Source organism: Neovison vison, chromosome 3 (genome assembly GCF_020171115.1).
Source record: "Neovison vison isolate M4711 chromosome 3, ASM_NN_V1, whole genome shotgun sequence".
Lineage (NCBI taxonomy): Eukaryota > Metazoa > Chordata > Mammalia > Carnivora > Mustelidae > Neogale > Neogale vison.
The window spans coordinates 171,538,679-171,555,030 of NC_058093.1; the positions used below are offsets into that span (position 1 = coordinate 171,538,679).

Genomic DNA, 16,352 nt, shown 5'->3' on the forward strand with positions numbered 1-16,352 from the left:
TTTACATCATGAAAGTAGAATAACAAACCTAACTCAGGTTAGATAACGTGGACCCCACACCTCCATTCTCTCTGGTGCCCTAGTGGCTTTTTGGACCCGATGTGTGTGGGTGTCATTTTGCTGTGGTATAATGAAAGTTTCAGCTCGTTCAGATGATCACACTACCAATATCACTGTGGAATTTTGGACCTACTGAGAGAACGATCAGAAATAAAGTCCTGCTCCTGGTGTGTATTGCGGTGTGACTGCTTCAGACAGAGTCTTCCGAGACTCCTGCTTCATGCAAGTAGTTTTATCTTCTAAGTAGCTATTTGCCCTGTTTTTCCTCTTGCCCATGTTTTCTTTCTGTCTTTATCCACCTCACTGTATTATTAGAGTCCAGATACCATACCAAAAAAGTTCGGTAATTATCGGTGAGATTGATAATAATAGTGTTACTTGCAATTTGTTGATTCAGGATGTTTCTCCAACTCATGTTAGGTATCCTCAGCATGTGTCTTGCTAGGCAATTTCTTACACAGCTAGAGTGTGTGCTTTTCCCCTGTTATCTTGATAAACCATAATTTTTCCAATTTCTTTCCAAGTTTGTTCTTTCTCTGGGTAACTCTTGTTTTTCCTTTGGCATTTTGGGAATAGTGGCATATGTTGGGCAGAAAAACCAAGACTGGTGAAACATACCTTTGCATATGTCCTCTGTACTTTTGGGACTCCTTTGTTCTTAACGTATTATCAGGAGAAATTCCCCAGATGCCTGTATGGCGAAGCTAAGCCAGATAACTTGGTACCTATCCATCTATCTCCAAAGACACCTTCGATTTATAATGGAGATAAGGCAGAGACAGGAGAGATTACTTCAGTAAACCCTGTTCAGGGCTGTAGGAGTTCCCTGAGTCTAAATGAATAAAAGCTATGTGATCTTAGGGTCAAAACAGAAACTGTGCTTGAGTTAGCAGTTGGGATATGCAGGTAAGCTGATAAATACTATTAATTTTGGGTTCTCAAACTGTACTAGATAGGGCTATAGACCATATGCGGTTTTTGAAGCTTATTTATCTTTTGTGACACAACGAAGACTATCTTGCCCTTTTTGTGATTTGACAGCATATTGTAAAATATTTCTTATGTACCTTCTTCTGTACTCCTTTTTCCTCATTACTTAATCCAAATGGTGTAAGCAAGGAGGCACACTGAAGAAACCAAGGGAAAAGAGATCGAGAAGATCGACTTAAAGAATTAACCAGCTTAGCTTTCTTGGAGAGTTCTGGCTTTCAGATGGCTTCATTTTATGCCTCTCTGTTCTCTAATTCCTTTCTTCTTCCTCCCACCAACCCCCAACCCCCTGCCTCACACCCTACCCCCAAAGAAATAGAACTTAATATAACAAAAAAATGACAATGCCATAAATAGCAAATAAATTCCATGTGGAAGTTTCATGTTTTTGAAGTGGGAAAGGGAATTATAACATCTTTTGTGTTATAGGGGAGAAGTGCAAGTAGGGATAACAGGGAAAGAGGTCTGATGATGGTTGGGAGTTAAGAAAAGAGTAAGAACCGTCATGCTGTTGGGGAAGAAGTTTTGATTTAGGAGCTATATTACCTTTATATTCAAAGGGTTATTTTCATCTCTGTTGCTTCTGATGGACCTGTTTATAATTTTTCTTCTCTTCCTTTCCACCTATTTAGCTATCAAAGCAGCTTTGTTAAAGGAGTATTTCATTTTCCTAAAGGAGGCCTCCTAAAACAAGATGAATCATTACCTCCTGAATATCAGCATTTGAAATTAGTTTTTCTTTATAAATGCCATTATCCAGAGAAAGGAAAGCCAGTCAACAAAATGTCCTAAACAAGACGTGGGAAGAAAAGACAGAAATCGTCTTTGAAGAAGTTGATGCTTTCTCTTTAAAACTTGTTCATCACTTGGCTTTTCTGATTTTCCTGCCTCATCCGCGACTATTTCTGTTTACTCTACTGCTTCCTACTTTTTTTTCTAAACTATTATGCTGAAATGATCCAGAATTCTCTCTCTTTCTGACTAAAGTGAGTCCCCTATAGGCAGCACTTAGTTGGATCATTTTCTCTTTACTTTTAATACATTCTGGCAGTATCTGTCTTTTTTTTTTTTTTTAAATAAAGATTTTATTTATTTATTTGACAGAGAGAGATCACAGTAGACAGAGAGGCAGGCAGAGAGAGAGAGAGGGAAGCAGGCTCCCTGCTGAGCAGGGAGCCCGACGTGGGACTCGATCCCAGGACCCCGAGATCATGACTGGAGCCGAAGGCAGCGGCTAAACCCACTGAGCCACCCAGGCGCCCCTAGTATCTGTCTTTTATTGGCAAATTTACCCTATTTATATTTAAAGTGATTACTGATAAGGAAGAACTACATCTGTCATTTTTCTGTGTCTCATATATATATATATATATATATGTCTGTCATTTTTCTGTGTCTCATATATATATATATTATTTGTTATATATATATTTGTTATATATATATATTTGTTTCTCAGTTCCTTTAATACTGCCTTCATTTGTGTTTGATCTTTTCTTTCTACTGTATCATGTGATTCTCCTCTTATTTCCTCTTATGTATAGACTTATAGTTATTTTCATAGTGGTTACCATGAGAATTATAATTAACAATCTTACATTTATAACACGATAGTTTGAATTGATACCAACTTAGTTTCAATACCATAAAAAACTGCTCCTGGGCACCTGGGTGGCTTAGTTGGTTAAGCATCTGACTTCAGCTCAGGTCATAATCCCAGGGTCCTGGGGTCAAGTCCCGAGTTAGGCTCCCTGCTCCACGGGAAGTCTGTTTCTCCTCTGCCTGCCCCCTCCCTGCAACTCATGCTCCCTCTCTTGATCTCTTGCTCTTTCAAAAATTAATAAATAAAATCTTAAACAAACAAACAAATTGTGCTCCTGTACAGCTTTGCTTCCTTTATGTTATTGTCACAAATTTTATCTTTATCCATTGTGTACCTATTAACATGGAATTATAATCATTTTTCATGACTCTGGCCTTTTAAATAAACTTGAATTTTTATTTAATTTTGGCATATCCTATAGGAAAAAAAGAGGAGTTACAAACCAAAAATAAAATAATACTGCCACTTGCATTTACCTATGGATGTAGTTAACTTTACTAGAGTTCTTTATTTCTTTATATAGCTTTAGTTACTGAAGGAGTAAGAAGGAGTCCCTTTTGTATTTCTTGTAGGGCCAACCTACTAATATTGTTGCTAATATTATATAACAATTATATAATTATATAACAATATATTATTGTTATATATAACAATGTTATATTGTTATATAATTATATATTTTATAATTATATATTATTATTGTTATATATAACAATGTTATATATAACAATATATTATTGTTGCTATTATTGATGAGCTTTTTCAGCTTTTTGTTTATCTGAAAGTGTCTTAATTTCTTCTTTACTTTAAAAAGTTTTATTTTATTTATTTATTTATTTATTTAAAGATTATTTATTTATTTATTTATTTGACAGAGAGAGATCATAAGTAGGCAGAGAGGCAGGCAGAGAGAGAGGAGGAAGCAGGCCCCCTGCTGAGCAGAGAGCCTGATGTGGGACTCGATCCCAGGACCCTGATATCATGACCTGAGCCGAAGGCAGCGGCTTAACCCACTGAGCCACCCAGGCGCCCACTTTAAAAAGTTTTAAATAGTTTATTCATTATTGAACTTCACAAGAATGAAATCATAGAATATATACTGTTTGTGAAAGGTCCCCCAATAATGGGTCCATGATTAAAGGAGCAAGACTGATACAAAGCAAAGGTCAAGCAAAGCTTTATTTCGTGCCAAGCATCAAGAATCAAACTGACCGGTCAGGGCCGTCTCTTACCAAGAGGCGACCCCTCCCTGCCTCACAGACTAACTTTTATAGAGCAAAGGCCATGTGGTTGGGTCTGGCCACACACAGGTGTCCAATGAGATTGTAACACACAGAGAAAGCTGCACAGTCATGCTAGGTCACACACGGGTGGCCAATTGAATTACAATTTACTCTATAGTAGCTATTTGAACTAGCCTATCACCTTGGTCAGAATTGGCGCCCAAAAGGCACCCAAAAGGTGGGGCTCACACTCCTTGGTAGCTAGGGAGACAGTATGCACGCTCTACTGATTGGCTGTCTCCACCTGACCCAACTCATCCCTGCATTTTGGCCGTTATCTCCACCTGACCTGACCCGCCCTTGTATTTGGGCTTTGTTACCTGGGACTGGTTTCTGGGACTTGCTTTTAAGTAAGTTCCCCTGGGCTGGGGGGGGGGCAGGGGCAGTTTAAGTTTTATTGCATAAACAAAATCACTGTTCAACCGGATGGAATCGCTCTGGTTAAATAGGCCCTTACATTTGTGTCTGGCTTCTTTTGCTTAGTGTTTTTTGTTTTTAGTTTAGTTTTTTTTTTTTTTAAAGAAATCTCTGTGTCCAACGTGGGGCTTGAACGCATGACCCCAAGATCAAGAGATGCATGCTCTACAGACTGAGCCAGCCGGGTGCCCCTCTCCTTCAATTTTGAAAGATAGTTTTACCAAATGTATAATTCTTTATTGGCAGGTTTCCCCACCCCTTTTAGCTCTTTAAATAAGCCATCTCAATACCTTCTAGATTCTGTGGCTTCTAACAAGAAATTAGCTATTAATCTTTTCAAGGATCCCTTAGATATGACAAATTACTTCTCTCTTGCTGCTGTCAAGATTCTTTCTATGTCTTTGGCTTTCAACAATTTTATTATACCATGTCAATGTGGATCTTATCCTATATGTGAAGTTTATCACTTGGACTTTGATGAGTTTCTTGAATGTCAAGGTTCATATCTTTCCTCAAATCTGGGAAGTTGTCCCAGCCCTTATTTCTTCAAATATTCTTTCTGCTCCTTTCTTGCTCTCCTTTCCTTCTGGAACTCACATTATGTATATGTTGGCATGCTTGATGGTGTCTCTGAAGCCGTATGTTGCTCTGTGTTACTATTTGTTTTCTACTTTTTCCATATGGTTTTTGCTCCTCCCCCCCCCGACCTTCTTTTGAATTAATTGCATATTTAAATTTTTTTTGTTTTATTTTGCTGTATTTGTTGTTTTATTTTTTAGTGGTTGTTTAGTGTTTCTATCATGCATTTTTAAGTTATGATAGTCTACCATCAAGTTGTATTGTACTACCTCCATCATTCACTTATAAGTTCCCTTGTAATTACATTGAGTCCACCCACATAATCCAGAATAATCACTCCATCTAAAGATCCTTAACTTAATCACATCTGTAAAGTTCCTTCTGTAATGTAGGAGAACATATTCACAGGTTCTATGGATTAGGATGTGGATCTCTTTGGGATACTCAGCCTACCACCCTGTTGTGTAAAGTATTGATGTAAATCTTCTTCTTCATTCCCTCCCGTTAAAACACGCATTAAGTAACTACATGCAATGATTATCTTAAACAGAAAGTTTCCATGTGGAAACTTTTTCTTTTTTAGAAGAAAAAGCATAATAGAGAAGAATGATCCCTGAACTTGAGTTCTTGTTCCAGATCTGTTTAGCAAGCTGTTTGTTTTTTAAAATAACCTACCTCTCTAAATCTCTGTTTTTTTGTAAGGAAAAAACAACTAGGGAAGTCTCTCAGATCCTTCTGTTTCTATAATTTGATAAATCTTATATGTCCTGTAATTTGATTAAAGCAGATATGAGGGGCACCTGGGTGGCTCAGTGGGTTAAGCCTCTGCCTTCGGCATGGTTTCAGGGTCCTGGAATTGAGTCCTGCATCGGGCTCTCTGCTAGGCAGGGAGCCTGCTTCCTCCCCTCTCTCTGCCTGCCTCTCTGCCTACTTGTGATCTCTCTCTCTCTCTGTCAAATAAATAAATAAAATCTTTTTTAAAAAAAAGCACATATGAAATTTGTTCATTGTAGAGTAGATTCAAGGCTTATAGATTTTAAAGGAGGTTTAGTTCTTTAGATAAAAGAGACCTACATTCCGCTTTTGCTACCAGAAAAGAACTGTAAAACTAACTGCACATGAGGTAACATAACCTAAACAAAGCTTCTGGGGAAGGCCCAGGAGTCAAAGAGCAAGATGAGAAAAAGGACAAAGGGTTGGCATAATTTCAGTGCTCAGGAGGGAAACCTTCTAGCAGTGTTCCAAGAGAATCCAGCTAAGGTGTGGGTAAAAGCCCCATCATCAAACACTTGCAAAGCCTTTCCCTGAGGTCATGCAGTGGAAAAACATACAGAAAATGACTCAGAGCCTTAGCTGTGTGTGGGAGCCACTGAAATAAACTGTCAAAGAGGAAAGGTGGATTGCAACAGCTTCTACCAATGGTACTGTGGCAGTATATAAATGAGGTATAGAGCGGAGGTAGAGGTCGTAGTCAAAAATATTGTCAGTGATCAAGGAAGCGCCTGCAGGTTACTAATCAGCATGTGGGACTGCTTGCCTAAAGCAGGATGGCAGGGAAGATAGCTCTTCTGGGACTGCATCAGCTATCCAGGGGCCACAGTGAGAAACAGATTTCATTGTGGCAAGAGAGCCAGAAAAGTCTTCATTCTTGATCTGACCCATCACCTGAGAATTTTCAGCATGTCTGCTATTGGGTAACAGTTTCATGTTTGACAAAGCAGGGAGCATGCCAGCCATGCTTCATGTTGAGTTTAATGAAAAGGTTTGTTTGTTTGTTTGTTTGTTTTCCCAGAGCCCTGTCAGAGACCATGAGGGAACACAGACAGAGTAGAGCAAATCAGTGGATCATTAGAGAGGGGACTGATTGCTTGACTGGAATAATTTGAATAGAACTGCTGAGGACAAATGTCCATGTGGAAGGAGAGAAAAATCTTTCATTCTCATACTAAAGAGAGAGGGAGTTACAGAGAAAGATTTTTGATGTTTAATCGTACTATAAGATTACAGAAAATTCTCCTTAATAGCTTTTTGGTGAGTATGCCATGTATTATGTTAAATGCCTGGAACATGTCACTAAATTAAATTTCTTTCAGGTGGTTTTAATCTTTAGTATGTGAGTATTAGATTAGTGGGTTGTATGGACTATTAATTCTATGAGGAATTTGAAGAAAAAATTAGTAAAATCACTTGTAAGCCTGGATTGTTCTAGCCATTTGATCAAAATGGTATATTTGATCTGTCTGAACAGAATATTTGTAATGCCTTTTGATATGAGAAAAAGGGAAATAATGCCAGTGGCATAAAATATATGCTGGACCCCCAAGCAAAGAATAGGCTTCCTTGTGGCTTGCTTATTGGCAGAATAAATGACTTCTTTTGGTTGACTCTACTTCATGGTTGGTTGCTTCTAAATTCCATTCTCAGACCAAAATAGAGTAGAAAACGATTAGAGGCTTCGCCAGTTATGAGTATCATTGTAAGGCAGAACTTGTTTTCTTTTCAAGAATTAGAAAGTTCTCATGGGATTCAGAGGAGCTAGGGATATAAAGGAGAGAGGGTCACAGAAAAATCTTTCTGGCTTTCTCATAGCAATAGTAATAGGAGCAACATCAACCTTCTGGCTTGGCAGTGGCAGTGGCAGTGGACTGGTTTGCAGTAGTAGTTGCAACAAGACTGAATTTACAGGGTAGTAGTGGCAGCAATGTTAGGGATGATGGTAGTTCCCCATAACTGAATTACTGGAGGCACTTGTTCCCCATTACTGAATTACTGGAGGCAGTTGTGCAACCCATAGTGTTTAGTGTTCTTTGGCATTAGTTGTGACTGCTTCATGGGTTAAGTTTGGTAACATAATTTTGGCCTTCATTTCTTGCTCTGTAGCTCCAAGTTTGATTTTCCAGACCTATTTATTTTGTAAGGTGTCTAATGTCCTTTTAATAGATATTTTCACTTTAGTTCTGCTAGACTTTGGTTTGCTGCTTGCAACTCAGAACCTGATGGGTACTTCTGGGAAACTCATGAAAATATAGATTCCATGGTCTAGACAAAAACAATCAGAATATCTGGCATAGGGGCACAGGAACCTAATTTTTTAAAGATCCTGAATCAATCAGTACTTTTTTTTCTACAGAAAGTGACAGAACTGAATTCAAACCAGTTTTTTCAAAAATGGTATATATTTATTCCTGTAATTTAGAAGTCTATGGAGTAGATATTTAGGCAATACTGAATTCAGAGTTAAAACAACACCTTCAGGTTTTGGTTTCTCTATCTCCTGGTCTGTTCCCTGTGGCGTTTTCTTCAGTCTAACATCCCATATAGTCGCAAGGTGGTGGTAGCAGAGACTTCAGGCTAAAGCCTCTCACTTTATGTTCTAGTAGACAAAACACTTGTCTTTGTCCTGGAAGCCATGGCTCTGATGGAGATCCATGTCTGAAACCATCATTGTGGCTAAGGGAATGGGAAGTTACAATTAACTGGCTGAGTTTAATTGGCCAAGTTTCCTTGGCTCCACCTCTGGAGCCAAGATTATCTCAGGAGCAAATTTTCTCTTTTCCCTTGGCTGGTAGTATCATCTTTTTGCTAGCCATGGGACATTCTCATGCTTGCAGTTGAGTTGTATACTCATTCAGTCATTTATTCATGATTAGATTGAATTTATGAGGTGTAATATTAGGCAAAGGGGATTTAAAGTTGACTATGATGTGGTCCTTCTTTTCAAAGAGCATAGATTCTAATGAGGGAGACACATAAGTTAAGTAGTATTTAAATCCTTTTGATTTATTGAATATCTATTGAATGCTTCGTATTATTTTAGTGCTAGGGATACAGCAGTAAAATAGAATGAAATAGAGCTTACATTCTGATGGAATAAGACAGAAGGTAAAACAAGAAACAAAGTACAGGAGATAGTGACAATTACAATTGATAATAGTCAGAAAAGCCCACTTTGAGAGGGTGGAGAAGATGAGAAGAAGTGAGAGAGTGAGCATGTGTATATCCTCAGGAAGAACATACTAGAAGGGGAAACATCAGGTGTAAAGGACCATCTTGGCCAGTGTAGTTGGAATGGAGTACTGGGGAGAGTTGTTGGAGGTGACTTTAGGGAGATAGTGCAGGGGCTAGATTATGTAGGGTCTTATAAATTACTGTAATATCTCTGATATGGGAATAATTTGGAGGTCTGGAAATAATTTTTGAGCAGAGACATAATATAATTTTTTTTCCTTTTTAAATCACTTAGGTTGTTGTATGAAGGGAAATGAGATGGAAGCTGGGAGACCAGTGGGGGGTTGTTACATAATCCAAGTGAGACAGAGTGAGCGGACCAGGATGATGAGTAGGAAGCAGTTAGATTGTTGAATTGAAGGCAGGTCTTACAAGATTTTCTTGTGGATTGAATGTAAGGTGTGAGAGAAAGAGGACTCAAGGATGACTCCAAGGTTTTTTCCTTGAGCAACTAGAGGATGATATTGCTATTTACTGAAAATGGAACATTGCTGAAGGAGTTTGGTAAGATGCCTATTAGACATTCAAGTGCATGTGTTAAGTTGTCAGTTGGGTATTCTAGTCTAGAGTTCAGTATAGATGTTTGGGATGGGATTCATATTTTGGCACTGCTATCCCTACAGGTGTAATTTAATGTGTGAGACTGATAACATCACCTAGAAAGTGAGTCAATGGAACACAGAAAATAGTACTTCAGGTTTTTGAGATCAGGCTAATGAGGAGAAGCAACAAAGGGGATGAAGTTGTAGCTGCCAGTAGACAGGAGAACAAAGTGCTGACTAGAAGTCAAGAGAAGAAAGTCTTCCAAGAGAGAAGGAATGGTCCATTTTTAAAAAAAAGAATTTATTTATTTATCTGTCAGAGAGAGAGAGAGAGAGGAAGAGAGCACAAATGGGCGAGCAGCAGGCAGAGGGTAAGTAGAAGGGTAGAAGTAGGCTCTCCACTGAGCAAGGATCCTGATGTGGGACTTGATCCCAGGACCCTGGGATTGTGATCTGAGCCAAAGACAGATGCTTTACCAACTGGGCCACCCAGGCATCCCAGGAATGATTGATTTTTATCAAATGTTACAACCATTCTAGGTTAGTAAGATGAGGACTGAGGGTTCACCGCTATTCATGGCTATGTTGAGAACATTTGTGACTTTGTCAAGAGTTATTTTGCTAGAATATTCAAGATGAAAAAACCAATTTAAATGTGTTCCAGAGATAAGGGAAGAGTGGAAGGGGTGACAGTGGTTATCAACAATTTTATGATGATTTGCTATACAGGAGAGCGGAGAGATGGGGAGGTAGTTGGAGGGGGTGTAGGATCAAGTGAGGGCAGTATGATAAGTGAGTATAGGTGTGGTGTAGTTAGGCTGCTTTGGAAGTACATAGGAAGTTTGCCACAGATGTTAGGATAGTGTTTGCAAGGAAGGTCCAGGACTTAGTACTAACAGAAGATGAAGAGAAGATTTTTTCAAATGAGGGATATGTTTGAAAGTACCTAAGTGTAACACAACGTGATGTTTGGCAAATTACTTGTAATTGGAAATGACTGAAAGAGAAGGTCGTGAGGCAAATTGGTAGGATATTAGGCTAAAGGTTAGTCAGCAAGACATCTTGAAGTGAATTTACTTTTTGAGTAAAAGCAAACTTGTGAATTATTTTAAGTAGGAAAGTGAGGTGATGAGATTTTTTAAAAAATTATTATTTATTTTATTTTCAGAAAAACAGAATTCATTATTTTTTCACCACACCCAGTGCTCCATGCAAGCCCTGCCCTCTATAATACCCACCACCTGGTACCCCAACCTCCCCCCCCCCCCCCCCCCCCCCCCGCCACTTCAAACCCCTCAGACTGTTTTTCAGAGTCCATAGTCTCTCATGGTTCACCTCCCCTTCCAATTTACCCAAATTCCCTACTCCTCTCTAACACCCCTTGTCCTCCATGCTATTTGTTACACTCCACAAATAAGTGAAACCATATGATAATTGACTCTCTCTGCTTGACTTATTTGATTTATATTTTCCAAAGAGACGCCTAGGAGCAGTGCAGAAGATGGATTGAAATGGGGATAGATAGAAAGGAGATTGTTGCAGGAACCCAGGTGAAAAGTGATAAAGGACTAAATTCAGGCAAATGGCAGTGAAATTAAAAGGAACAGATACGCAAGATGTGAAGAAATTAGCATCTACAAGAGTCTGACTGTTTGGAGGTCAAGGAGTGGAGTATGCAAAGAAGAAATATAGCAGGACTTTCAGAATGATTGGACATTGGCAGAGCTAACAACTAGAGGATTAGTTATAAAATACTATTCTAGTTTTGATATGTTGAGTTTAAAAGATATGTGGGAAGCCGCGCGTGGACTTCATCGACCGGCCGCGCTGCTGCCTCCGCGGGAAGGAGTGCAGCATCAGCCGCTTCCAACAGGTGGAGAGCCGCTGGGGCTACAGCGGGACGAGCGACCGCATCAGGTTCTCGGTCAACAAGCGCATCTTCGTGGTTGGCTTTGGGCTCTACGGCTCCATCCACGGGCCCACGGATTACCAAGTGAACATCCAGGTGCCCACCCCGTGGCCCGCCCCCCCCCATCAGCCAACTCGTGGGGGCACGGGCCGACTCTGGGCCTCCGTGGGGTCTTGGGGGGTGCACAGGGGGCCTTGGTGAGCAGCGCCCGCTCCCCCCGCCCCCCCAGATCATCCACACGGACAGCAACACTGTCCTGGGCCAGAACGACACGGGCTTCAGCTGTGACGGCTCCGCCAGCACCTTCCGAGTCATGTTCAAGGAGCCGGTGGAGGTGCTGCCCAACGTCAACTACACGGCCTGCGCCACGCTCAAGGGCCCGGACTCCCACTACGGCACCAAGGGCCTGCGCAAGGTGACCCACGAGTCCCCCACCACAGGGGCCAAGGCGTGCTTCACCTTCTGCTACGCGGCCGGGAACAACAACGGCACGTCCGTGGAGGACGGCCAGATCCCCGAGGTCATCTTCTACACCTAGGCCCCCAGGCCCCCGAAGCCACCTGAGGCCAGCAGGCCACCCCCTGTCCCAGGTCGTGCCCCCCGCGGCCCCCATGCTGTGGGCGCGCTCCCTGCCACGTTTCTGGGCGTCAGGAGAGGGTCACTCCCTGAGGGGAGCCTGGCTGCCTGCTCGAGGAGCCGGGCAGGAGCTGGGAGGCCCTCCTGAGGGTGTCGGGAGGCAGGGCCGGCCTGGACCCGCCCTGAGCGGAGGGGCCGCTGGGTCCTGGGGCGTGGGAGCCCTGCACGCTGTCCCTGCAGCTCGGGGCTGCCTGACCAACGTCCTTCCCATGGGCTTTGGCCAGGGCCCCGTCTCATGTTCTGTCCCACCCCCCCACCCCCGGCACACGGCAATGCATTCTGGGTTCCCATGCCTCGCGTGGGAGGCGTTCAGCAGGGGCGCCCCTAGTGCATCGGCTTGGGGTCTTGTGTTCTAGTCTGGTCACGGGATGCTCAGGCCACCCCGACCCCGGGCCCTAGCACACTGGCCTTGGTCCCCCCTTGAGGTCCTTCGGGCTGGCACTCTGCCAGGCCCACCGCAGCCGTCCTGCCCCTGCAGCCACGGGCGCAGACCACAGGCCCCGTCCGCCCGGGTGATGCCGTGGGTCCGCCGTGGCGGCCAGGTCCCAGGCTGGCCCACCCCCCACCCTGTACATACCGCAGCCCTGCCCCTCCTGCAGCCACCTCCGAGCAAGCACCCTGCCCAGAGGTGCAGGAGGGCGGAGCCCCGCCCCCAAACCCTGCTGCACCCCCACCACGTGTTCCCGCCCCATGATTCCTTCTGGAAACTGTCCTCCCCAAAGCCATGGAAGGTGTGCCCTCCTCACACCGTACCCCCACATGATTTTTTTAAATAAAGGAAAGAAACGTAAATAAATAAATAAATAAATAAATAAAAATTAAAAGATATGTGGGAGACTTTAAGTTGACAAATGTAGTAGACATTATGAATTTGGAGTTCCAAAAAGAGACTTGGGCTGGAAATACAGATTTGGGAACCATGAGACATAAATGTTGACTAAGTCATGCATTTGAATGAGGTCACTCAGAGAGAGAGAGTGCAGAGCAAAATTTCTTAATCTGAAGTGTGCTTAGTGTAGCTGGAGGAAAACATCCAACTGTGCTAATGGGTCTCACTTTAAAACTATGACTGTATGTTTTAAGCGATCCTTCCAACGCATGCAGCAATCTTCTTCTCAAACCTCTAACAACCCTTCTTTTCTCTTCACACTCAGCTGATGATTTTGCCTCTAATTGACTGAGAAAATAGGAACACTCATAAGAAAGTACTTCACCTTCTCACCACCAAATCTACTGGTTACTGTGCATCTGTACACACATAGCTTTTATTCCTGTTGCAACATGAAAACTGTTCCAGCTTCTAACTCTCGTTGTGTACTGGGTCTTGGCCCCTCTTCGATCAAAGACTTTGCTTTTGCAATCATCCCCTTTCTCTTTTGCATCATCTATTTTCTCCTCTTTACTCATGATTCCCGTCCAAATGCTGTAATACATCCCCATGGAGAAAAGATCTCTCGTGAGACTCACATTCCTATCCTTCACCATTTCTCTGTTCTCTTACAGAAATTCTCTTGAAAGAGATGTCTATAATCATTCTCTCACCTCCCAGTATTTCTGGAATGCATTCCAGTCAGGCTCTTGTTCTCTGATTCCACTAAAACCAATGTTATGGTTGGTAAAGATCTCTTTCTTGCCAAGTTCAATAGACAATTCTTAATTTTCATCTTACTCAACCTCTCAGCAGCATGCACCACAGCATGCATCCTTCTCACTTGAAACACTTTTTTGTTGTTGCCTTCCAGAACCGATTATTTTCTTAGGTTTCTTCTTACCTTACCAGCTGCTTCCTTCTCAGTCTCCTTCACTGGGTCTTTCTATTCTTACTGAAATTGAAAGGGTGAGCTGAGTCCTCAGCTTTCCCTTCTCTATTGCTCTTTTCTTGAGGTGATCTCATCCAAAGTCATGGCTTTAAATAACATTTGGTCAAATATCTGTCTCAGAGAGGTCTTTCTTCTCTATGACTCTCTGCCCTGCTTTGTTTTTCTTCATAGCAATTATCACTATTTGAAATCACACATATATTTAAACATATTTACTTATTGTCTGTCTTCCCTATGAGAACAGGGTTCTTGGCTGTTTTGTTCTCTATTATGTGTTCAACAACTAGAACAGTGCCTGGCACATAATAGGCTCTGAAAAAAATGTCTAATAAATGTATGTTCTGAAGAGATTTCTATAGCTTTTTTCCACCCCAAAGGGAAGAATTAGTTTCTAGAGTGAAAATTTTCTAGAGTGAAAATTAGTTCTAGAGTTTCTATAGGAACCAAAGAAAAACAGCTGGAGAATATAACTATTTTAAGAGACAAGGAAGAAATAGAATTCTGAAAAGGAGACCAAGAGTTAATAGAAAGAATTGGGGAAGACGAAGAACCAACATAAGCAAAAATTTAAGCTAAAGAGTTAAGATAAAGGCAAAAGAGAATGTAGGTTGGATTAGGAAAAGACAAGTGTAATTTCATGCAGCAAATGAGAAACTTCTGTTATTTTGGAGCTGTGGAAAGAGGAACAAAGAAAAGTATGAAATCCCAATATGATTGTGAGACTTTGCTCAGAGGGAGAGGTGGTGCTGGAGGTAGGAGGTAGTGCTTGGGGGAGAAGTAGGGTACTGTTCTAACAAATACCTAAACATGCGGCAGTGGCCTTGGGAGGGGTACTAAATAGAGACTGGAAGAGTTTTGAGGTGCGTGTGAGAAATGCGGATGTTAAGGAAAATGGTGGTGAGAGCTCAGAAAAAAAGGAGTAGAGCTAGAGAGAAAGCTTCCACTTTCCCAGAGAATCCGTAAATAATAACATGTGTAATGTTGATAGATATAAGGACATTAAGGGTCATTTCCGGTGAAGTGTCAGGTAGAAATGAGTAACATGTTATTGGAGATGAGAGGAAAGGCAATCCTTGCTGTAAAGTGGCAAAGAACTTGGGTGAATTGTGTTCATGTTCCAGTGTTGCATGGAAGGTAGAACACCTGAAGAGGTGCAACTTGTCTTATCGTAGCTGGCTGCTTTCCCCTTCCTCTAGATTCAGTTCAGGTTTTGCTCTGAATCAAAATGGTCTGGAAACTGGCCTTTGCTAGGTAATTAATTGTCAAGGTAGTTTATTTTCTTATTTCTGGAGGGAAGGAGCATCTTCTGGGACAAAGGGGATTACTGCTTGAGTGAAAGGCTACTTGGCCAGGAAATGACTCTGCTCTCTGCCTGACCCAGAAAGGAGAATGTGGTGTATGTTGCATTCCTGCCTCAAAGGGAGGCTTTTAAGCATAGAAATGTGGAAATGGGCAAGTAATTCAAGGGCCTCAGGGTAAGGTAAAGGTGCCAAGGCTACCCAGAGGTGGGAGTTTATAGGAGGTGGAAAGACATCCTGAGGACAAGTTTATACAAGAATGCTCAAGGAGGGACATAAAAGGAGGTGAGGCAAGAAGCCTCAAGATTAACTTGGCATCTTGCAAATCTTTTTGAGAAAATCCCCAACTAAGGACTGTCAGAAAGCCTTCCTGTGCTGTCCTCAGATGCTTGCACTTGCCCCAAACCTGCTTCCTTGCTGGATGTGCAACACAAACCAGTCTTTAGATACTCAGCCTTGGCAGCATTTGAAGTAAGTAATTTCTCCCTTAGCACTTCCCCCCGGGTAGGAGGGAGGACACTCATGAGCATGTGTAGGCATGGTTAATACAAAGGTGTGACCCTTGCAGGTAATATTTTAAGGAGAAAAGCAGAGTGATTTCCTTCCTGCAGACATTCTCCCATTCCACCCCCCCACCCCACCCCAGCATGAACAATTTTGGAAGTTCTGTCAAATAACCAGATGAAATGTTCTCTATTTTACTTGCCTATTGAGATATATAAAGCTTCTAAAGAAAATGATGCCTTTCAGAGAGAGGTGGGTTAGTAAATGAGCTGGGCTAGTGTTCTTTATTTGTTAAACATCCCACCAGGGCAATTAAGGAGCCTATTTAATACTTCTTTTTAAAATTTTTATTTATTAAAAAAAATAATAACATAATGTATTGTTTGTTTCAGGGGTACACGTCCGTGAATCATCAGTCTCACACAATTCACAGCACTCACCATAGCACATACCCTCCTCAGTGTCCATCACCCAGCCACAACAGTTCTTTTGTTAAAAAAAAAAAAAAAAAAAAAAGCGCTGGTATCTAAAATCTGCAAGAGATTATCCATTTGCTAAAGGATGAGTATTATTTAGCCTTTATGAAGTACCTGCAAAATTCTTAACAAAGATAGGTATGTTACACTGGCTAAGCTCCAAAGATGAGGCTAGAAATATTAACAATATTGCTACAAATGTAGTTCTTACCAATGTGCCAAAATTT

General features: G+C 41.6%; 1 protein-coding gene across 1 annotated transcript; it reads left to right on the forward strand.

Moving 5' to 3' along the window:
* The first annotated feature begins 6,658 nt into the window (after positions 1-6,658).
* On the forward strand, positions 6,659-12,075 carry LOC122903591 (BTB/POZ domain-containing protein 2-like). The gene is made up of 3 exons (XM_044244396.1): positions 6,659-6,694; positions 11,269-11,487; positions 11,621-12,075. The coding sequence occupies exons 1-3, from the start codon at positions 6,659-6,661 to the stop codon at positions 11,927-11,929; spliced, it is 564 nt and encodes a 187-aa protein (XP_044100331.1). The 3' UTR covers positions 11,930-12,075.
* Positions 12,076-16,352: the final 4,277 nt, after the last annotated feature.

Coding starts and splice junctions, on each gene's coding strand:
- LOC122903591 (XM_044244396.1), top strand. CDS start 6,659: ATGCCAGCCATGCTTCATGTTGAGTTTAATGAAAAG. Junction 6,695..11,268: donor ATGTTGAGTTTAATGAAAAG/GTTTGTTTGTTT, acceptor TGAGTTTAAAAG/ATATGTGGGAAGCCGCGCGT. Junction 11,488..11,620: donor ATTACCAAGTGAACATCCAG/GTGCCCACCCCG, acceptor CCGCCCCCCCAG/ATCATCCACACGGACAGCAA.